Below are 24,169 nucleotides of genomic sequence, written 5' to 3'. Positions count from 1 at the left end.
GAAGTAATTTATTTATAGTGGTTGCTGCTGTTAGTAGTTATGCTTAAACATCATGCGTCAAAGATATTGCAGTGCATTGGAAGGTTTGGAAGCACTGAAGGAAGCTGAATTTCTTGTAGTTTTAATGAAGTCTGTCTCTGCCGAACAAAGACTTCAAGTGGCATTCGTCTGAGCTGGTAGATATCAAAGCTTAAAGAGAATAATATTAATGTGATAGTCACATGTGTTGAAAGATTCATTTTATCCTGAAAATAACATTCTGGTTTTTTTCTTCCTTGTTACCCCATTAGAGGCAATAGTGGGATTTAGCTGGTTTTATTATTATTATTATTATTATTATTATTATTATTATTATCACGATGCCTAAAAGCCTCAGCCATGGAGTAGGGTGTCAGCAACCAAGCTAACATACAAACAGAAAACAGAGACATTCCCTGTCCCAAGGAACTTAAATCCAAATTCAAGAGAAGATGGAGGTCAATGCACGTACCTGGAGTTAGAAGTGTGGGGAAAATAACATTTGTCAGCATCATGGCTGATGAACTTCAGCACATCAGCAGCTTAGTCATCATTAAGTGGTTTGGAGGCCTTGCAATAAAAGGTTTTTAGGGGGAAGGGTTGTGGTGTGGCTTTGCTGACTTTAGCATTGAAATCTACTACTGTGTGAAGTTGCTGCAGGAGAGAAATCATGATTGTCTCCTTTAAAACTGAAAAAGTGGTTAGTGGAGGCTGACATAGGCAAGAAAAGGGAAGGCAGCTTATTTTGCATGTAAACAGATGTGAGGAGTGATGCTGAAGGCAATGAACTGTGAAAATTCAGCAACATCCTGGAAACGTTAGTGTGACAAGGCTACGTGCGCTAAGGCTGGGCAAGGGGAGAAGAGAGGAAACATGGCACTGAGACGTGGAGTGATGAGACCCTAGACCCAAATTTTAGCCATGAGCACAGGAAGACAAGGCTGTCTTGGAGGTATTGTATGAAAAGACTTTTCAAGACATTTGGCTGGGTAGGAGAACTTGAAGCGAGCCCCGAGTCAAATGCCACGTCCAGGCTGTGGGCATTGACGTCGGAAATGTGTGGCAACGGTGTCCGCTGCCATCAGGGAAGCTTGAGTTGATGGTTAGACATCCAAAACATATTAAATGGATAGACTGTGTTTTTTATGTTGCAGAGTGGGGAGAAAAAAAGGGACTCTGATGCTGGAATTGGAGCTGAATTTGTCAGGTAGTTGAGAAGTGAAGTATGTAAGGGGAAAAAAATGAGGACTAAGGATAGACCTCTACTGAATACACAAAGAAAGCTAAGATAAGATGATGATAACTGGGGTTGGTCCATAGATGGATTAGCAGTGATCAGAGACACGAGCAGAAACTTCAGGAGAGGCTGTTAGTACGGAGGAGATTTCAAGGAAAAGTATCAGTTTTACAGCGCTGAGAAAGCTTGTCTGACGCAGCCCAAAGTGCTCGCTGGTGCTGCTTCAGAGGAGGTCATTAGAGACTTTGAGTGATATCAGGTGAATGAAAGGGTCAGAAACTTGAGTCTGAGGCAACTAGCGGGAAGAGCACTTGATACAGTCTAAACAACTCTTTCAGTGGCCTTCGAGAGTTAAAGGAGGACAGGCCAGTTGGCAAGGCAGGTAGGTTCAAGCGTAGGCCGCTGTTAGTATGAGCGAGACAAATGTGAAAGGAAGACGCCTTCGTGCCTGCTCTGCTCTGACGCAGACAGCGATAGAGGAGTTGCAAAGCTCTGATGCAGCATGGGTGACGAATGGTCTGTGTTCGCAGTGAAGGCGAAAGATGGGAACTTGGGAAAGCTTATGCTGATCCACCCTCTAAAACCAGTCTCTCCCATAGCTGTGTCAGTCTGCAGGTATTGTAACATTATTACTAAAGTTCTGCTATTGGAAGGCATTCATTGTGGGGTTTTCTGTTTTTCTTTTGTTCAGCACTGGTTCACTGAGCTTCCTCCTGTCTTAACTTTTGAGCTATCAAGATTTGAGTTTAATCAGGCTTTGGGGAGACCAGAGAAGATACACAACAAATTAGAATTTCCTCCAATTTTGTATCTGGACAGGTACAGTATAATATTATCAACAAAGTCCTAGTATGAATATGAATTAAACCTCACGAGTTTGGTAAGATTCCTGGTGCACCTTATACTCGTTTAAATCACAGTAAACTTCTCTTCTAGCTGGACAAGTTATAATTTTCATAGGTTTCATGTATTTCAGAAAATACACATAGATAACAATTTAAGACTTACTGCTACTCTGTGCCAAAACCTGCTTACACTTCAGTCTTTAATTTATTGCTAGGTAGTTGTGTACACAAGCAAAATACTCTGAAAAATTACACTGTTTATGAATCCATTTGGGAACGCGGATGAGTAGTCATATATTTCATGGTGTTCCAGATAGGCTGCATGGATTGAAGAGGATTCTGAACATCAGTGCATGCTTCTTATATGTAGAGGTGAAATACCTGGCTTTCAGTGAGATGCTGAATGTTGTTTGTGAGCCTAAACAATGAAACAGGAGTATTGCTATGTGGTTGCTACTTAAACCACTTAATTTATAAGCTTTCTAGTATGTGTTCCTATTCATTTACAAGATGCATCCGTGGTACGAACAGAGCTTTTGACACTGGGTATAAAGCATCTTCTGAAAGCTGGGGAAGGGGAGGCTTAATGGGGTTACCACTTTCTTCTCAGTTCTGTTTTACTGCTTAATGTGTTGTAGGTAAAACAAGGCTCTAGAGAGGGTTAGTTTTTCCTAGCATTAAGCAGCATGGCTGATGAGTACAGACCTTGGTTTCAGTGTTGGAGTACTGTGGGCTGACATCTCTTTCTAACTTTCATGTTTTACAGGTATATGCACAAAAACAGAGAAATAACAAGAATTAAACGGGATGAAATCAAGAGACTCAAAGAGTACCTCACAGTTTTACAGCAGAGATTAGAACGGTACTATAGATAACTGTTCCCAGTGTAAATGCAAGTAATATTATGGGCTACATAGAATAATTCCTTTCAACTATGCACTTTGCATGTAGTTATTTGCTCTAAATTTCCCTGCTATCTCTCTTTTCTTTTACCGTTTTCCTTGGAAACTGTATAAGCACGGTAGTTCTAGTGCATGAAACGTGCTAGGAAAGGCTTGCTTTACTTAATTGCAGTCAGCCAGAAAAAAATCCTTCTTTTTTTTTTTTTTTTTTTTTGTATATGTGAGTCATGGCATTAATACGTTTTATGGTTAACAGATATTTAAGCTATGGTTCTGGTCCTAAACGATTCCCCTTGGTAGATGTCCTGCAGTATGCCTTGGAGTTTGCCTCCAGCAAGCCGGTGTGCACATCTCCCGTCGATGACCTGGGTGCTAGTGCCCCTGCCAGCGGCACGCTGCCAGCCCAGACATTGCCCAGGTAAGAGCTGCCTCCTGCTCTCCCAAGGTGAGAGGCCGGTCATCCCCTCAGTGCAAACCCACTTGCTGAGAGAGAGGGGAGGGAGTTTAGCTTCTTCGTTCACTGGCTTAATACAACTAGGCATCTCCTAAGGGGTATAGCATAAAGTTTCTACTCTCTTCTGGAACTATTTTTCAGCACTACAGACTTAAATAAATAAACCAAAATGTTAATAATCTGGGTTTCTCTCATGCACTTCTAGAAATGTCTTTAGGTGGAGAATTACCATTTTCAAACCAAGCACAGTTCCACCTACAACTCCAAATAGACACAGTATCTGGTGAGGCTACTGCTTCCCAAGTGTGTTGTTTTAAGAATCTGAATTTGGGCAGCATGTTATGTTCTGTGGAGCTTCAAGGTTTCTTGTGTCTGCTTTATCTGTTAATTTTTTGCCTGGGAGTTAAGTTCCTTTGCTGCTTTGCTGCTTACATTTCTGACTGAGATTGTCAGGAACCTGACAGTGACTTTTTAAATATAGACTAGCCAAAGTAACAACATTATTGGACCTCCCTGATGTTCTCATTATTGAAGCTAGTAGTAACTATTAGTAACAGTTAATAAAGTAGGGTATAACTTAGGATAGGGTTTGGCTAGGTAGACACTAACAGTTTATAACAGAGCTTTTTATATTGCAATTGGAAAGTAGGGTTCTAGGTTCTGGTCCAGTCAAGATGGTTAACTTCAGAGAAGTTAAGTAAATGAGTCTAAAAATCCTTCAAAAGATTTCAGACATCTTGCTGATATAAAGCAAATAGAAATCATCATGATTGATAAGAGAAGGCAAACTTTTAAGATACTACTGTTTGCTTGAAATGCAGTATCAGAAGTAGTATACTTTGAACAAAGTCCTGTGTAGGAAGTTTGTTCTGTAAAAATGTAAGTATTATGACTTTTTGTCAATCTGTAAAAACACAACAGCATGTTATGTGGAATGACATTGTCAGCTCTTAATGTTCTCAGAACTTTCTAAACTTCTGAAGAATCCAAGTTCCTCAGGTTGTATCATGATGCCGCACAAAGTTAAAAAAACAGTTGCTTGCTAGAACTTCAGATTCCTTTATGTGTAGGATTATATATAGGTGGTCTTGATAGGAGGAGAAAAATCTGTAACAGATTTTCATTTTTAATATTTTGCTGCTCTTGTAGAATTCTCATAAGTTGGCAACTTTGCTGTTTGAGTTACAAGACTTATTTGGAACAAGTTTAGATGGCTTGGTGCTAAATTTTCCAGTGTGCTATAAATATCAGAGGCCCTTTAACTGTTGTTGTTCAGTTAAGTTGTAGGTAGGAGACTGGAAAAAGAAAGTCTGCTAGACATAAGACATGAAGAAATTATTGAACACAGAACTTGTATTTACTGGATTTTATGGTCAATGGGCCATAAGACAAGCTGCTGCAATTTTTCTCTCTGCAGTTTGGCAGTAAACGTTTCAAACCACAGTCATTACTTGTATGACGTTATTTGAATGTGTTGAGTAGCATTTCAAGTAAAGCAAACTGTGGCTTGACCGATCCAATTCCTTTATCGTTGGTAATGGCAACCAGAATTGTTATTGTGCTAAAATGTAATACACCACAAAGTTTTCAGAAGTTATGTAGTAATTCCATATTGATGCTGTAGGATTGCACTGTAGGAAATTATTACCTTTAAAATTTCTCTTTTCAGATGAAAAGCTTATTTTTATGGTGTAGCTTTTAGTTTGTATACGTGATGATTCAATTTTTGTATTTCATGTTCTGAATGAATGCAGCACAATAGAGCAACAGGGGCCTTCATCTTCAGATGTTCCAAGCACATCTCCTGTACAAAGATCAGTAATACATAAACCATTCACGCAATCACGAATTCCTCCTGATCTGCCAATGCATCCGGCACCAAGGCACATCACTGAGGAAGAGCTGTCTGTCCTAGAAGGCTGTTTACATCGCTGGAGGACTGAAGTAGAGAACGACACTAGAGGTAATGCCACAAGCTGGAGAATGCATTTACCATTGGAAAGGATTTGTGGAACTGGGGGAAATGGCCTTAATGTCCCTGTGTGTGCAGAGTTGCTTGTTTCATACTTCCAAACTTATCTCTAGCACATAGGAAGGGAAGTCAGAGATTGTATAGACTGGAGGTATGTAAACTGAAGATGCAAACTGGGCATTGAGTGAAGCGTACACGAGTGTTTCCACACAGGTTTCTCTGTGTGGGGCGTTGAGGGGAGTAGAGTGAAACAGAGGTGGGATCCATGCCGAAGAACGTCTCTGCAGACGTGTCTGAGCTGTCAGTGTGACAGTGGCTGGGCCCATGCTGTGACTTGGTGCTCTGCAGGGGAGTTTATGGTAGAGTGACCCCTTCCATAAGGGAAAATGCAGCAAATTTCTGAGCAAAGGCTTTTTGGAGTCGGTGGAGCTTATGGTCTGTTCTGTTGCTCTGTGGGAAACAAGGGAAGTAGTTGTTCCAGCAGGGGTGGGCTTGGCTGAGCTCTAGGAAACAAGCAGCAGTGGATAACGAATCACTCTCTCCACTTTATCATCCGAGAAGGTTTAGTATTTGGCATGTAGGTAGATAAACAGATGCACCAAATGTGAAATATACCCTTGTTTGGCTTTTAATGAGATGAAAGAAGGATGTAGCCATGTGCAATTATGCAGCCTCATGGAAGAGACCTTCTTTCTTTATTTTTCTTTTAGATTTACAAGAAAGTATATCTAGAATACATCGGACAATTGAACTTATGTACTCTGACAAAACAATGGTCCAAGTAAGTACAACTTCTGCATGAGATAATTCAAAATAGATACTTTTTGTCACTTTAATAAAAGTTCTTAGATACTTGAAAATAGAGCAAGTATACAACAAATATATATAGTGGTTTGAGAAATTTCATTGGAAAATCATAATGGGTTTTGCAAACCTTTCTATTATGCACAGTCAGATGAAAGACAGCATTACAATATTTTACAGGTGACATACTTAAGTTTAAGCAACTTTGTGAAGAAAAGCCCAAATATGTTCTGTATCTGATCCACTTTTTTGACTTGAATGCAGAACTTCAGGTTTTGTATAACACAACAAAATTTTCTCACCCCAATTTGACCATATTGCTAGGTTATCTTATGGCTTTAAGATGGCAAAGCATTAGACGCAAAAAACTATTATTTTTATACTTGATGCTTATTGCCATTGTGTATTGCGACTTCCATACTAATAGTTGGGAATTCAAGGCTCCTGATTTTAATTTGCAGTTAATAATGCTAGTGGAGGTGTGGCGGTGGTGTTTTGTTTTTTTTATTGGGTTTTTTAAAACTCTGTCTAGGTTTAGTACCAGTCACACTTGACTATTAGACTAAGTTGCCTTTTAGGGAGATTCTCATGCTGTGTAATCTGAACAGCATTTTTAGAATGCTTTACTACAGAGTCGTGGCTCCTCTGGTATTTCTTATGTTCACATACTCATGTTTGCTCACTTTGACAGGTTTTAAGGTTAAGGATTTCTTCCTCTGTTACTTTCTGTTAGTAAAAAGAACTATTTTCCTTCCAAGTAAGATCTGTTCAGCTTACAGTTTTCCTTGAGGTACGTTTTCATTTTGTACATGGCTTGTAAGAGTTCCTGGCAGCTGAGCTCCGATGTTAAGGATTTCAGGCAGACTTGCCTAGATGGCTTTCTTTAAGCTTGCTACTGGCAGGCTTTTTTTTTTTTTTTTTTTTCTTTAATGCTTGTGTTATAACAGGAAGGCTACAGGCAGGCTACGTGTCATCTAACAGTAAAATTAAGTAATTTGGTGATCTCACATCCGAATAGCCTACCTGTGTTAGCTTAGGTGTTATAAGAGGAAATACCTCTGGGTGGCAAAGATATAAGTCAGCAATCAATACAATGGAAAAAGGAGATTATATAAATCTGCACTAGGACAAAGTGTTTTACTAAGTAATGTAGACTAGATTTTGTTTTGTTTTGAAACAGAATTCCAGAAATGGAGGAGGATGAAAATGGTATATAGATTTGTAGAGGGAGTTCCTGTGCCATGCCTGAAAGTAGTAGTGTGTGTTAAGTGATTGAAAGGGAGCAAGTAGGTACTGAACCCATCTGAAATCACAGGCTGGAAGCAAAGGCTGCCCTTCTGCAGCTCAGCTGGTTTTGTCCTGTGGGTGTTATGGCACAGTAGGAAGGAGGCAGGTGCATATAGCTGTCGACTTTCCCCCTGCCTGCCTCCGCATCTGGGCGAGCGGATAGCTGAGTATTGCCCCATTCTCTGGGAGCAGATTCACAGTATCAGTCTTTTCCTCTGAATGATACAGCGGTAGGGCTGAAAGCTTTTCTCTTGTGAGTCGATAAGGTCCGGGCACATAAAACTAGACTTTTTAAGGAAAACGTATTGTATTTGCAGGATACTTCCTAGTGTTTGTATGAACTATTTAAGAAGCTCTTAATCTTCTCCTTGTGTCCCCTTTTGATTCTAAGGAAACTACAGTTGTCCACAAAACCCTTGTCAAATTGTCATACGAAATATATTCCCAAAATTCTTATTTTGTCATGTCCTGAATGAATAGATTTTTATCAACTGCTTATTTGAGTATTTCCTTCCTTCTGTGAACTTGCTGTGAGGAAATGAGACACACCAGTTTTTCCTGTGGGAATTCATCTTTGACATATTAGCTGTGATAGATCTGTTCTGTAGCTACATGTGACAAGAGTGGTAAAGCTCCATTTCTGTTCCATGAGTAGTACGTGTAAGCGAAGAAGCCTAATGCCAACTATTTACTTGTTGTGTTGCCCTGTACCGTTAATTGCTGTTGATATAATGGCTTATCGCAAGAGATGCTGGTTGGCACTGAACTCGCCGGTCCCCAGTCACAGACCTCTGGGGAACTGTCCTGGAAGCTCAGCATGGATGACCCACAGCCGGTCCTCCAGAGCTGGTGCAAAGGGTAGGCACCCTCAAGCTGACCCAGTTAGCATGGTTTTAAGTAAAATGATTTAAATTCACCTGGGGTTTTAATATGCCCTATTTTAAGGTGAGGAAATTTTATTGTCGAAGTCTAAAGAGACTTCACTTTTTTTTTTAATCAGGATCTGCATATCTTTTTATGTGTGTACGCATGGGCTTGCAATCATTTTAAGAAGGCTTTCACACTGGTTTGATAACAGATGTTAAAAACCCCAGAGCATTCAGATTTAAGGACTTGCTAGGATTTCTTCTCCGTATACTTCTTGTGTTTGGGAGATTTACAGTGCAGTTTGGTCTCTGGGATGACAGTCTGTTGGATTCCAGCTGCTGTGCAGTCAGCTAGCTTTACAGTTCAAGGCAAAATCTCCAGCACTTGCATATAGCCTGGAAGAGAATGACCAGGTTAAAAATAACTTCAAGGAGTTCCTCAAGTAATAGTTTCATATGTATTTATGGTTACTAACTATTGTGGTGGTCAAATGATACTTGCAACAAATATTTAGTACACCTTATGTTTAAATAGACCATTCATCTCCAGTCCAGACTGTGACACCAGTAAAAGATGGCTTCATTTTTTTCATCCTAGCCAAGCTGCTGTCATTCAGGCATACTGTGCATAGCAGGGAAGATCAGTTTTCCCTTTTGTGTTGCATGTGCTGTTTCAGCAGGTTAAAATGAACTGATCACTAAGATGCTTTTAAAAGACTTGTAAGGGAGGAAGCACTCGTTCATTCTGCTTCTCTCCTTCAGATTTCCAACTACTTATGTAGAAACTAACTTTCCTGTTCTTCCTTGTTGATGAACACATGTAACCTGGGATGCTTTTTGCATTGATTCTAGAAACTGCTATCTTCCTTCTCTGCCTCAGGAGGAGGAGAGGACCTCTTCATGTGTTCCATCCTTCTCTTAGCAATGCTTTTACTGATACGTTTAAAATAGTGGCAAACAGTTGTATTCCCATTCTACTGTAAGAATTTTACCTCTGGGTAATGGAAGTATTCAAGTCCCAGATATTCCTTTAAATACACTCTTACTGGCAGCTAGAAAGCACAGAGTTTATTACCTTGAATTTGCATATGCCTTTCCAAACTTCAGGACAAGTTTACCGGGTCAGAACTGGAGCAAACCGTAGATGTTCGAGGCTGACGTATTTAAGGGTATTTGTCGATACAAGGAAAGTAGGAATAGTAAGGAATTAAGAAAAGAGGATGCCTGGCAGTAAAGGCAGCAGAGTAGACATTTATGCTATAGACTCACTAATGTTTTTAACATCTCTTTTGACTAGTAGTGGTAAGTAAAATAGTTCAAAGTCCTTTTGCTTAATGGGTTGCTAGTTTTACCTTTTTATTTTTCCTCTTTGTCGTGTTTTGATCCTGTGTAACTTTTTTTGTTAACTTTTATTTAATGTAGCTATTATTGATAGCAGGTAGTAGGAACTAAATGCTGGAAAGAAGAGTTTGACATTTTGTGGTTTTTGTTTTACTTTTTTTTTTTTTAAGGTTCCGTATAGGTTGCATGCTGTGCTAGTTCATGAAGGTCAAGCTAATGCAGGACACTACTGGGCATATATTTATGACCACCACCAGAACAGATGGATGAAATACAATGATATTTCTGTGACAAAGTCAACTTGGGAAGAGTTGGAACGGGACTCTTTCGGTGGTTACAGGAATGCCAGTGCATATTGTTTAATGTATATCAATGATAAGGAACAATACTTGATACAAGGTAATATTATGGATATGTTTTCTGCATGATATAGAATAGCTGAATACATTGATAAAGCAAGTTTCTTTCAGATGGATTTCCAGATTTTTGAAATGGTTTTAATAATTATTGAAAGCTCTATTTATGCTCATAACTGTTAGTCAGATTGTTTTAGCGGGTGGAACAATTGCTCGTCAACTTTTAGATTAATAAAGATAATGCCAGTATTTCAGCATTATTAAGAGAGCAAAATAAATTAAGTTTATTTGTAAACTAAGCTAGTTTTTAAACGTTTTAGCCAGGTGATCACATGTTCAGAATTTTGGAGATGTCATCTCACTGAAGATTAGAACAGAAATATGGAAATACAGAAATTACCTTCTTGGCATTAAAATCTTCGTGCAGCTACTCTTTCATAAGCTTCAGAACTTTGAACTTTACTGGAACATGGAAACTTGAAGCTTTATGCAGAATATCGAAATGTGAATAACGTAGCCCTACCAACCACACATTAAACCAAAGTAATACATGGATTGGGAAATCTTTTTTTCGGGTCATGTATTAGTATGTAACTATAAGGCATGTATGGAAGTGTTTGGAGGAGGGCAAAGATCCCTTAGCATGAGTTTTGTGGGGCCTGATAATGGCGGCTAGGGAGCTGACTGTGAAAATGGCCAGAGATTCAATAACAAGTGGTGGAAAATTTTCATGTTCCTGTCTTTTCATAGGGTGGAAAGCTAGACTGTGCATTTGTTTAGTTTTTAAATGAGAACCAATATTAACCTTGACATTTCTCGATTGCCAGATTAGTAGCGGACTTGCAGCCGCAGGGTTTATGGGCCCTTGTAGGGTGGCTGTGCCACTCAGAGTCTGAGGCCTGCTTGCTGGGGGACAGTTACAGCTGATTGATCCCCCAGCATCTGGGATACTCTTGCAGAGACCGTTCTCGAAGCAAAAGGGAAGGTTCCTTCATGTAGCTGGTGTTCTTATCAGTTGACTTCCCAAATCCCTGTAGGCCCATTCTCCTTCTCCTTTTCTGCTGGGAAGTTGAGTTGTGTCCAATTCCATGTGGCAGTAATGTAATCGAGCTATGGTGGGTTTTTTTGTGACTTTTTTTTTTTTTCTGAATGTTCACAATCATAGGGTGCTCACAGCCCAAAAGGCTCATCTTTCAAAATGTCAATGATCTGATGGTGCCCAAGAAGATGTGCTCTTGTGATCTTGTGCTCAAAGATCACAAGAGCAGTAGCCATGCATCTCAGTAGCAGAGGAGTGCCCGACAGATAATAAAACCAGTTAAAAGTAATATACGTTTGGGGTTTCAGTGGTGTACTGTATGTTTCCAGTAATTCTCTTGAGGAAACTTGTTGAACATACTTTCTTTTTGCCTATTCTTTCTTTCTCTGAAATTTATATTTCATGTTACTGCAGAGGAGTTTAACAAAGAAACGGGACAGATCCTTGTTGGAATGGACACGCTGCCTTCTGATCTAAGGGATTACGTCAAGGAAGACAATAAACGTTTTGAAAAAGAACTCGAAGAATGGGATGCAGAACTTGCTCAGAAAGCACAGCAGGAGAAGTTGTTATCTCAGATACCCAGGGCACCAGCACCCTCACCTGCTCCAGGTTAGCTTCTTCTGCCTGTTTGTAAAAGCAGTAGAGCCAAAAATCACTGGGTTTTGTATATATTGTTTTGCAGCTTAAGAAAGGCAAAAAAGTTAATGTGTTATCTTGAATTATAACTATTTACTTGGCCAAGGTAACTGCACTTGAAGTTTAGTCTGTCGGGGTTTTTCTGCATTTTATTTTTTACTTAAAGAAAAAACATTAGTTCTTCCGCCTTTTCCCTCCCAGTTGTGCTTAGCTTTTACTAAATTAATTCTTTTTCCCATAGAAACTTTGGCCTTTTAAGATAGGTAATTATTAACAGGTCTCACCAGTCTGTTTTGAGAATTTACTAATCCATAAGTGATGTATAGTCTTCAATTCTGAGTGATTGAGTAGAAGACCTACCTCCTTATTTTAAATTAGGACAAAATTTAGATCTGAAGAGAAGAATAATTTATTTGGTGTGATGTATTGAATAGAGTTAACGATAGTAAGGCCCACTCTAAGAAATTATTATGTAAAAACGAGAGTGTTAAAACTGGAAAAGGCTCTGAACAGGAACAGTGAGGCTGATGCTGTTAGGAACCTAGCTAATAAAGACCACTGGCAATCTGACTAAAAAGACTAATATGCCTGCTTTGACACAGAAAAACCTGTCAGGTTTTAGGTTACATCCACCTTTTTGCTCCATTGCAGAAGGCTGTATGCACATTATGCGAAAGATGACATGATGGATTTGTGTAGTGAGACTGCTGTCCAGATGTTCTCATTGTTACATTTGAGTCATTAAGACTGAGTGTATATTCTCAGAACTGTGTGACTACAAACTGAATGTAAAAAGTGCAGTGATTTAATGACATTTCTCTTTTTGCAAACCCTGTGGAGAGTGACTTTGTCTTCTATATGTTTTGACTCCACATACACTTTTGAGACTGGTTTTAGTTCTTTTGTTTAGTTATGGAACGTACTAAATGAATGTTTTATCTGCTAAAATTTGCTTTCGTCATGTAAGGAATATAAGACACTATTTATGCTAATCAATTTTATTGCCCTCAAGTGGGAAGACTTTGAGATTTCCCTTAAGTCAGAACAATATAATGTGTTGATTATTTTGCAAAGTAAAAATACATCTGGCGCTCAAGCGGCTGTAGGTCATTCTATATATTGGGTCTGTATGCCGCAGAAAGTCCAAGCAGAATCTCATCTTTGTTCTCAGTCGTCCCCTGTAGGACTGATGAACACCCCTCACTCCAGAACCTTAATGGGTCTATAGACAGGACAGGTCTGTTGTCCCTGTTATAAAATCATGGGTCCATTTATATGAAAGTGTTCAAAATGACCTGAGACACAGACTGGTGTAAAGTTGTGCTTGTGAGTGGTGTGACCTGCCCTGCCTTTTCTGTGTGGGTTACCTTATCTATGAGACAGTGATCCAAATAAAACTAATCAATTCAGAATTCTTGCTTATATTAATGCACAAAATTGTTATTTTTATTTCTGTCACTAAGTTCAAGCAGGAGAACCAGAATATTTAGAACAGCCATCAAGAACTGATCTTTCAAAGCACTTAAAAGAAGATTCTGTACAAGCAATCAATAAAGCTTTAGCTGAACAAGAAGATAGAGGTCCAGAAGCTATAATGGATACGGTGAGGATATTTTGAAGCTTGAAATACTTCTTTTGCTTTTATTTTGCAAGTGGAAACGATATGATAGCTGATAAAAGGGGCTGTGTGTGGAAGCTTTGAACTGAAAATTACTATTTCTTCAGGGACTGTCCAACACTAAAGTCCATCCAGAAAGTGTGTACTGCAGTAATGGGTGTAGTAGAAGAAAAATACTAAGATAGATGCCCTCTATGCAATTAAAGTACTTGTGGAACGTACAGCATATTTTTCAAATGACAATCGTGTTTGTGCCCACCATCTTTTCAAAATGGTAGATGGTTCCATTTATTTTTGAGGAGTAAACATTGACATTCCATGTAAAAGACTTGAAAAATACTGATTTAAACGTTCAGGTTTTTATCTGAGAAATATAAGATTATAATTTAGTTCCCTTGAAAGACCTATGGAAATTAAAGTAACGTTCAGAAATAAGGGGTTTTTCAACAGTATTCTGTAGCTTTAATGCAAATTCACAACTTGGTGAAAATTATTTTTTGTGGTTCATCAGATGCATATATTATCTTAAAATGGTTATAAGAATTAGTGTTGGGTGATTCTGTGTTCACTTCATACTACAAATACTAAGAGGAATTGGAAATTGACTACTTCATGAGTTATTAATGAAACTAATATTTAACAGGTTTTTTTCTTCCAGCAATTTTTTTTTTTTCTTCCCTGTAAGTATATAGATAAATGACCAATGTATTTGTCACAAAAGCAATTGCCTTTAAAGCAATACATGCATCTGTCTCGGAACTGTATCCGTAAGGATAAAACATACGAAATGTACAGTATAGCTTCCTTAGGCACCCCTAGTAACCACTAGAGATACGAACAATTTAGATCTGTGCAAAATTTCAAGCATGCTTCCTAAGTTCAGCTATGAATCCTCATTAAACAAAAGCAGCCTAGCCCCAGATATCTTTGGGGCCAACAGGAAAGTGTGAGCCTCTGAAAAGGACGTGAGAAATTGTTGATTCTTACACCCGACGTGTTTTCCATCCCTCTCTCCTGTGGTGTCAGGAGGGCAGAGAAGCACGCTTTCTCTGCTAAACTGAAATCAAAGCCAACAGGGAAACTAATCTAACCCTCGACGAAAAGATGCTCTACCACTAATGCTTTAGGCTACTGCATATCTGACTTTCTTGAGTTCTCAGAATACAGAACAGCTTAGGGGGAGCCTGTTTAATACGAGTTACCCCCAGCTGAAGGGGTAGCTATGAAGCTATCAGACCCATGATAAAATGTCTTGCATGATGCTGTCCTCGTTTTAGGGTCGGTGGGATGTGGAAGAATCTTAGACTTGATTCCATGGATCAAGTGTTTTACTTTAGGCTAATGACACTTTGCACAGTGATCAGCCTTAGGACTTTACAAGATGTGGTTGAGGAACCACATGGGGAACACCATGATAGGCTTAATGAGGCAGATGCTGGTTGTCTTTTCCAATATTTCCTCTGCATTATTCTGCAACAAGGTGGATGGCTCTTTAAAAATAAAAACAACAAACCCCAAACCATGCAAGCTCTTTTATTTAGAAACAAATGTATTTCAGCTGTTAGAATCTAAAGCCAATTTCTAGCTAATCTGAAGATACTCTCTTAATGTTTAAAAGCTGCTCTCTGTATACCCAAATTTAACTTAGGTGGAATTGTGCTTCCTTCTAAGTGTATCAGCATGCTTTTTCATTATTCTGCTTCCATATGCATTCTGACATGCAGGCATATGTTCCTTTCCTCCACTTTTTGTTTGTCCATTTTAAAAGAAGGAAAGCCAACATCAGAACATGTAACAAACAGGACTGTAGGTTAGTCGCCACATGATCATTTATGTCCATTTTCTCCCCTTTTGTCCTTTTTTTTTTTTTTTTTTCCCCTACCCTCTGCACAGTCTTCCTCTATATTTATACGGTGCTGGGTGTAGATAGATACTATATGTGTTTCTGGAATCTTTGTTAAAAAATGAGACTATTGTAATAGTTGCAGAACAAGTAGTATGGCACTCTGATTGCTTAGATTAGAGTCAAGGTTTAAGTTCTGCAAATGTTGTAAACTGGCTATTATACAATGACAGACCGTAGGAGCTGAGCTTTGTCTCTGTTGTTGTTTAAAACTTACTTTAACATAGCAAGAATTTCAGTGACTGACGTAATCTTCCCCTGATTTTGTCAAATTACTTTTCTAAAGAAATAAATCTGTTGAATGTAATGCACCTTTAAATATTCTTTCAAATATATCTTAATTGCTAGAGGCTTTTTTGTATTTTTTTTTTTTTCCCCAGAGCATCAGGAAATGTTAGCCTTTGGCTTGTTGCCGTCCGTTAGTATGAATTCATCAGATACTTCAGTTATATTTAGTAATTTTTTTGTGGAATGTATGAAAAGAAGTGGTGGTTCACAGACTCATCCTTTAACAACTGCCTTAAATTTGTAATGGATGTTAGAGTTGCAATACTGGATACTAACCTGTAGAGATGTAATTAGTGAATAAAGGACAAATTAAATGTTTTTAATAATGATGGCTTAATTTTAAAATGTACTGCTTAAAAAATTAAGAAACTGTAAGTAATTAGGTATTATAAGTGATATTCATAATTTTTTTCAGAACTTCAGCAGTGCACATCATTTTACTTGATCAGCCTGTCAGTTTGTGTGTCTCTAATTTTATCTTTTTTTTTTTTTCTTTTGATGATTATTTCCCCCCACACATACTGATAATGATTTTCTTCTGCAGAGCTCTGATAATGCCCCAGCTCAACCAGCTCCTAACCAGCGAGTGGTAGAGGTGGCGATTCCTGATGTAGGGACTTTTGTGATTGAGTCAGAGGAGGGGGGTTATGACGATGAGGTACATTTGATTGCAATTGTGTGCACCGCTCCTCCTCGGTGCTTTCTTGTGCTGCCTGATGAGAATTTTTGGCATGTTTGCACATCGTGACACCTAACAGATTTCTGCAAAACTAAATGCTTAGCGATTTGTAACCTTAACAATGTCTTAATTTGTCATGAAATATGAAAGGAAAGCACTAGCTATTCTAATTGGGCACGCTTTGCATGGTACCTTTTACACTGGAGGTATATTTGTCTTTTTAGCTGTGGAAGTTGAATGTTTGTGTTAGGCCAGATAGCCTTTGAAATGCTGGTGATAGACTGCGGACTACTACGTTATTTAAAAAGTGACAGGCCAGTGAGTGATGTTCTTAATGTTTGTGCTTTCTTGTCAGTCCAGTAAAGCTAATGTTCAAGTCCGATCCCTTATTTGCCAAGGTTAAGCTTTTCAGGCTTCAAGGATTAGATTATCCATGGAAATAACCTGAAACTGATCTAGCTGGTAGAGCGGACTCTTCCAAAGCTTAAGGGGGGGAAAAAAAAAAAAAAAAATAAAAATTTTTTTTCCCAATTCACACCCAGGGTGGTGCATGTACCTGGTACTACTTGAGGAACAGATGAGAGGCCCATCTTATCCTGAGAGACGTTATTTTCTGCTGCCCTATTTTTAGCAGCAGAAAGCAATGCTGCCGGGTCATCAAACGGTCCTGCCTTGACACGGCTTACTCCATGTTCGTTGTGGTTGGGGACAGCGCTGGTGCAGCCCGTGTTCGCAGGCGTCTGAGCACGTGGTGGTGTTGGGCTACGGGAGCTTTTGCTTCCCTAGGCAAATGGATATTTCAGGTCACTCTGCCTTGTAATTGTGATCAGTTGTAACTGGGAGTATGGGATGGGGAATAAAATGATTTAATTGATATTGTCACAGTGAGTTTGGCTCCTCACGGATGTGTAGTCTCCACGTTTAAAGAGAGGAGGTTTTAGCCTCACCTAATGACCTGCTTTTTTGGGTTTTTTTTCTTTTTCTGTTCCGCTATTGTCCCCATGCCATTGTCTTTCTAGAGGATGGTAACTTTCTTCCTGATTTCCCTGTTCCTTTTTTAAGTATATTCACTTTTTTGTTGTTCTTATGTGTGGGAAACTCTTCCGGAGAGTTTAGGGTTCTTCATCTTTTGTTGCTGTGCCAGTTGCTGTGCCAGCTGTACCTCGGGCAGGGAGAGAGGGAGTGTTTTTTCTTTGCTCACAGATAACAAAGTGAGTAACCTAGCTGTATCAAATTGTTTGTATATAACTGATGCGAATAGCTGAGAGATGTGTGTCTTATGTTTGGCTTTGTGTTTGTTAAATGTTTTGGGTTTGGTTTTTAAGAATTTGTCTGCAAATGCTTCAGGGACCAATTGCATTTGCAGCAGTGTATCCCTTATTTTGATGTTGAAATATGCATAAAATACAGGCACTGTAGTTTACTGTGTTTTTCGTATAGTATATATAAAGTGTGATTGGGTGATTTTTCTACTTGAAACATCTTTTTTTCTTTTTAATCCTTTGGTGGTCATGGATAGCACTCATTCAGTATGCAGTTTCTGATGGATACTAATGCTGAACAATGCATGTTCCTTTCCTGGGAAGTTTTGACCATATAACTTTTAAATTGTATTTGACACAGTTCTTCAATTTTTTTTTTTTGTAAGCTTCCTTTAATCATATGTTGTTACAGTAAAAATATATACACGTACCATGACTGATTTGCAGAATATGCACACCAGATCTGTATTGAAATGTGCCATTTCAATGTATGCATGCGTTAAGTTGCTTTTTATCTTGCATGAGACTAAGAGCATATTGAATTTGGTCATTAAAATATTAATCATTCAAAACTTTTACCTTAAATCCCTTGTGGCAGGTCATGCTGACCCCGAACATGCAAGGTATTATCATGGCTATAGGTAAAGCCAGGAATGTTTATGACAGGTGTGGGCCAGAAGCAGGGTTCTTTAAGGTACAACTAACATTTTCAACTTTTTCTCCTCTGACTTTTCTTGTTAGATATGCCTTCTCCCTCCACCCTTTGATGCATATTAAGACTGTTCCAGTGTTTATACATACTCTTCTGTGAGATCAGTCCTCCATTTAGATATTTCTGCCTTGAAAAGCAGACAGCTACTTCCCTGTTGATTCAGCAGTACGCTGCCTTGATATCAGTAGTTTATATACCTTTCTGCATTTTACCTTTCTAATAATAGTAGTAAGTAACATGAAACCTAGATGTGTAATCAATAAGAATATGTATTTTTTCCCCCCCTGTTAGTAACAAAACCCATGCCTTTGCTAGACTGTTTGGGACATAAGTTTTTTTTTTCACCCAGGCACATCAGTGTTTAGTCATTTGTTGTTTATTTCAAAGAGATGTTCTTGTTTTGTACTCCTCAAAAGATTTTTAGTAAATCTAAATTACTGCCTTTTGCGTAACTGCACGGGTGTCAATGCTATTTATTTATGCAGTGTTTTATTACTGGGAATTAGACATTAGGATTTTTTGTGGCTATTACTCTTCACAATGATACCAGATTTTAAAATGTGTTAGTCTTCTTAAATACACAAACTTCTGAGAATTTTTAGCTCATGATCTCTTGAATTTTCAGGGTATTAGAAAAGCAATTACTTTGACATGATGTAAAATCCTCTCAAATGTGATTTGTAGGGGGGAGGAAGTTTCTTGCTTGTCATTGAGTAGCAGTCTGTTTTCCTCTTAATTGTTATGGTGTAGTTGTACTAGAAGAGATTGTAAAAAAACAAAACAAAACAAAACAAAACAAAAAACAAAGAAAAACAAACCCAAACAAACACCCCCACCCCCCCTCCAAAAAAAATTCTCTAACCCCTTGGTAAGGAAATTGAAATCTCATGAGTTTGCTTGTTTGTCTGTTTGGGGGGGTGTAATGGATACTTAGAGAAGTGTTGTGATCCTAACACTCGTTTGCAGGGCTCTCTCTGTTAACCATGTCCGCCCTCAGGGAATGGAGAGGCACCTGCCATAGCTGCTGTTCAGTGAAATGGATTTTGTTTCAGATTCAGTGCTGGGGCTTTTCGAATGTATTACTTAATGAAAAGATGTCAATCTCCTTTTGTTTTTTGTTTTTTGTTTTTTTTTTTTTAAGTTGAAAAAAAAAAATCTCATTTGATCAAATCAAACTCTTTACCAAAGAGTTTAATTACACCAAATTATGTTTTAATATGAAGGGTGTTTTGATAATTTTAAAGCAGAAATGCAGTTCAAAATAAGATTATATTTAGTGCTTCAGAGTTATCAAAACAATGCTCAGGTGAAATGTCTTTTGGTCTTTAATTTTGAATCCTTAAACATTTTTACTTCACAGGGGACAGAATTTGTCTTTGAGTGAGAAAACGTTCTGACACTAAATTGTTGGAGAGTAGAAAAGTTTCCTTATTCCTTTTGTGCTGAATCATGTTTGCAATAACTTAAAAGAGGTGGAACATGCTTCATTTTTTGAGGAATACAATAGTATGAACGCATGCAGATGAAGTGGTCCTACTTAGTAACAGAATTCGTATTTTGAAACGTATCAGATGAAATCTCATGTTACTCCATAAACTTATTGTAAAAGGTTCTACAATGTTTTTTAATACTGTTATACTCTGGGTTTCTTCATGTGTTTGTTTTTTTTTGTTGGTTTTTTTTTTTTTTTTAATAAAATGAGGGTTTACAGAAAATTGTGGGGGTTTTTTCTATGATGTGTTTGTTTTAGTGTAACCCAGGTAAAACCCATTTGATGTGGGTCATTGTTACTGCCAAGGTTTCACTCCCCCTTTAGATCTCAGGCTTGAGACGTGACTAATACAAACCCATTAAGGTATTTCTTGATCAATGACCTTTTGCAATCTTCCTTCTTTAAAATTAATAGATCCTTGCAGAATGTTTGCCTTAAGATCTTTTATATAACATTCTCAGTGACAAAATGAAAGCACATAATACTTTTTTTTTTCTAGTGTCCTTTTTTCCTGTATTCTGTGTAAAGAAATAGTGTTATTTTTTCATTGTACATAGGATTTCTGAATCCGTACTATACCATTTTATTTTGTTTAAATATATATATAAAAATATAGGTTGTGCATTGCATTTTTTCCTACTTCTAAGTAATTATCTGAAAAATTAAATGTCTGACAGCAATTGCTTTTTGTTTCTGGCCCACCCCAATAAACAGGGTTTAATTGTGTAGTTATCCGTGTGGGTTTTCTAATGGTAGAACTTCTTCTGATGTAAGATAATAGAAACTCTGGGGCTTTTGATATTTATAATCGGTTCTCCCAAACTTCCTTTTTAATGATAATGCATATGGTTAGTATTTAACAATATTGATGCAGAACGTTCTCTTAAGTTTTAAAGCTCTCCACACGCTCTGTGTTTAAGCCTGTATGAATAGTATCCTACCCACGTGTTTAGTCCTGAAGCAAAATGTGTAGAAGTAGAGAATGGGAGCCCAAATTTGTGATAGTTAAACATCAGGAAGTTACCTGCTACTGCCAGGTATTTCAACATAATGGAATATGAAATAGTGAACATATTTCTGCTGCTTTGGAGCTCTATTTTGTGCATGTGTTGTACTGAAACTTTGCTAATGTGTGAAGGTACTGTGTTATTTGTTTTGAGTTGACATTTATTGTTAGCAAACAATCTGATCACCTCCCTGTTTTGAGAGATAAATTATGGAACATATTAACATTTGTCACCATTTTTCTAATTATTTTTCTTGTTGTTCCTCTTCTTCATGCTGTATAGTTTCAGTGAATAAAATCTAATGAACATAACAGATGATGTTCATTAAAATCTAATGTGCTGGCAAAGCTGGAAAAGTTAATGCTTCTGATGACCTCTAAAATATTCAGTGAGGACTCCATCCTGCCCTACAGGGGACTAATACTATTCATATTGAACTATTATTTTCTTCAGAAATCCTACGATTTTGATTTTTGTTGAAAGACATTTTTCATTCTCACTTAGTGTTTCCAAAATCATGCATGTTTATTAAACTTCCTGTAGAATTTCTTTTATTCATGTATTTGCATTTTAACCATGTATTAAGGGTACCTTTTTTACCTTATGAGACTTTAGAAGATTTTTTTTAAGTAAAATGTCTGAAATCTTTTGCTTTTGGACTGTAAATGCTTGAAGAGGCCTCTCTAGGCATTGGATAAACCTTCTCTCAGGGAGACGTAGCACAGGATTGGGACTGCTTTTGAAGTAAAGGTCTACCTGGGGTTTTGGCAGGCTTAGCTGGGGAGAGACAGGAAGAACTTTACCATTTGTCTGGTTTTTTTGGGTGTTTTTTTTTTTTTTTTAAACATAGTTCAGACTTGTTAGAAGAGTGGAGTATAGAATCCTTAAAAAATTATTTTTGTAGGTAAAAGGCCATGGGACATGAATTATCCTGTTAGTGTCTGTGATGTTTAAGAGTTAAAAGCCAGAAGGAATAATGTATATTTTTAAAATTATTTAGGCAATTAAATTGGAATACACGCGTCTGCTAAAATTAGCCCAGGAAGATCCACCCCCTGAATGTGATTACCGTTTGCGTCATGCAATTGTTTACTTCATCCAAAACCAGGCACCAAAGAAGATAATTGAGAGAACATTACTGGAACAGTTCGGAGATCACAATCTTAGCTTTGATGAAAGGTAATAAGATCTGCACATCTCATTTCTTGTGCTTACGAATGTTCTCTGATGGGTGGAGACGCCCCTTCGTCTTCAGATAGTGCACGTAATAGAGGGAAGGCTAGCATGTTTGTTTGGTGTTATCTTTTGGCTTGCAAGTATATTTTGTAAAAAATATAATCTTTATAAAAATCTCTCAAAAGAGAGTAAATAAGTTGCGTTTCTATCCTTATGAAATAAGGAGAAATACTCAGTGTTGCTCATAATTTTGCACACGGATTTCTGTACCTTCTTTCAAAACACTGTGTAAGGCTGTGTAGTTTGCATTCTTCACTGCCCTGAAAGCCAGCAGTAGCCAGCAAAGCCTTGCAGGCTATATGGGTAATTTACTTGGATGTAAGACAAGGTCTCTTTTCCACTCAAAATTCCATATACTTACTTATTTAAAGAAATAAATTGAAAGGTAGAGAACATTAGTCTGATTTCTGCATAGTGAATAATCCTCTAATGTTACCTTTGCAAAGTAAATATCAAGGAGTTTCAAGCCATCTGAACTTTGAATTAAAAAGAAAGACTGAGCAATGTGGCAATTTTGCAAAATAAAACAAGAAGTAATTCTTAAATAGCACAGACCTCCATCACATGTACTTCTAAAGAATGCCCTCTGCTGCTGATTATACCATACATAATAAAAAGCACATTTTCCACAGTGTTTTCATATTGTTTTGCGTAAGGCTGTAGCTTATACTGTTTGAGGCTGCTGTCTTTGTATGGATAATATTCTTTGCGAATTCCCAGTAATCTTCCATGATTTCTTGTTGCTTTTTGTAAGGTGCCGTAACATAATGAAGGTTGCTCAAGCTAAACTTGAAATGATAAAGCCAGATGAAGTAAACATGGAGGAATACGAGGTCAGTATTTTTTATGCTTTAAATTAAACTGTAACATGAAATAGTTATCAGTAAGCTCAATTTTATCTTCACAAATTTGTTCTTGTCTTCCACTAAGAAGTTAAAGCTGGTTATTGAAAGACCATTTATTTGTAGGAATGCTGCTCTTACCAGGTGATCTAAAGCTGGTTTTTCCACATAGTAGTAATTCCAATGACTTGAGCCATAAATACATGTCAAGTTTGAGTCTGTCCTTACTCCTTAACGTGTCTTGACGTCACTAACAGTATTTCATAATTTATCACCATATGAGCCAACTGGCTTTCTCTAGTCAGAAACAGCTAGCAGTGAAGGAGTGAGAGTGGTCTAAGCCCAGTATTACAAATCTTGAGAACTGGGTCACAGGCACGGTCACATTTGTGCTCTTCCTCCAGCTGTCTCTGCAGCCATTCCCATTTTCTTAGGAGCACCAGATTCTTTAGTTTGCTGAGACCATACGTAACCAGTTTATGCATTTACTTTTTCCTCCTGCACTATTTAGAAAAACTTGGAAAGAAGAGCAAATCTCAGACATTAAATAATCATGACTAATATTTGCCAAAATAATTCATCTCATTTAAAGCTAAGTCTGTAGCTGGTTTTACAACATTGGTTTCAACTCCGCGTAATACTGCTCATTACAGCCTCTTAACAGGGGATATTTATGTCCTAGGCAGATTCCAGTGCAGCTTGTCCAGGAGGACTATGGGAGTAATCTTCCCCTCAACAAACCAAATGAAAAATATTTACTTGTCAGTTCTCATTACCATATTTAGGACCTAGAGTAGATGCCTACTACGTAAGTGTGCTGTCCCTGGCCTGTGAGGGGAAAGCACTCTCATAGTGGGATTTCTGTTGCATTTTTTTAGGCTGTGCAAGGCTCAATATCTTATTTTCTGAATGGCATTGCACAGGTAGAATAAACAATTTTGGGCTTAGCTTTAAGAGTGAGGGAGTGGGGTGTCTTCTATTCCCCTACAGATACGTGCCACTCTTTTAGCTCCTGAGGCAGATAGTTGTTGGTTTCTCCAAAGATTTTATCAGTATTTGTCCTGTATAGTGAGTTGGCATTTCATGGACCCTTTCTCATGCTCTTTGTATTGAATCTGTAAGTGGCTATATATTCTGGTATGCTGTCCCCTATTTTATATTTATTAAGCAATTGAAAGTTGGCTACTAACCAACTGCAGTAAAAGCGCCTTTCTCACTTATTTACCTGTAAAGTGTACCACTAGTCACTTTGTATAAATGGCAATGCAGTAAGATAAATGTTTTGCTCCAGTATAAATACCTCCACAGTCTGAATTGCATTTGGTTTTTTTGTCACTTCCCATGTAATATTTTCAGGCTTTTTCTCTGTC

At 37.9% G+C, this 24,169-nt stretch overlaps 1 protein-coding gene across 2 annotated transcripts in view; it reads left to right on the top strand.

Moving 5' to 3' along the window:
- USP25 (ubiquitin specific peptidase 25) overlaps positions 1-24,169 on the top strand; it is a 95,419-nt gene that overhangs the window by 64,074 nt on the left and 7,176 nt on the right. Inside the window, exons 11-22 of one of the 2 annotated variants that reach the window (XM_082304385.1) lie at positions 1,947-2,074; positions 2,867-2,962; positions 3,259-3,420; positions 5,211-5,419; positions 6,139-6,209; positions 9,897-10,125; positions 11,536-11,733; positions 13,224-13,363; positions 16,114-16,227; positions 18,109-18,204; positions 21,722-21,900; positions 22,712-22,790. In XM_082304385.1, the coding sequence (XP_082160511.1) occupies positions 1,947-2,074; positions 2,867-2,962; positions 3,259-3,420; positions 5,211-5,419; positions 6,139-6,209; positions 9,897-10,125; positions 11,536-11,733; positions 13,224-13,363; positions 16,114-16,227; positions 18,109-18,204; positions 21,722-21,900; positions 22,712-22,790 (1,701 nt within the window). The remainder of the gene's footprint in view (positions 1-1,946; positions 2,075-2,866; positions 2,963-3,258; positions 3,421-5,210; positions 5,420-6,138; positions 6,210-9,896; positions 10,126-11,535; positions 11,734-13,223; positions 13,364-16,113; positions 16,228-18,108; positions 18,205-21,721; positions 21,901-22,711; positions 22,791-24,169) is intronic. The other variant, XM_082304384.1, reaches the window with a different exon arrangement.

The sequence above is a fragment of the Platalea leucorodia genome (assembly GCF_965183815.1).
Source record: "Platalea leucorodia genome assembly, chromosome: 2".
Taxonomy (NCBI): domain Eukaryota; kingdom Metazoa; phylum Chordata; class Aves; order Pelecaniformes; family Threskiornithidae; genus Platalea; species Platalea leucorodia.
The sequence above is the reverse complement of the archived record's forward strand: the minus strand, read 5'-3'. Positions and strand labels throughout refer to the sequence as shown.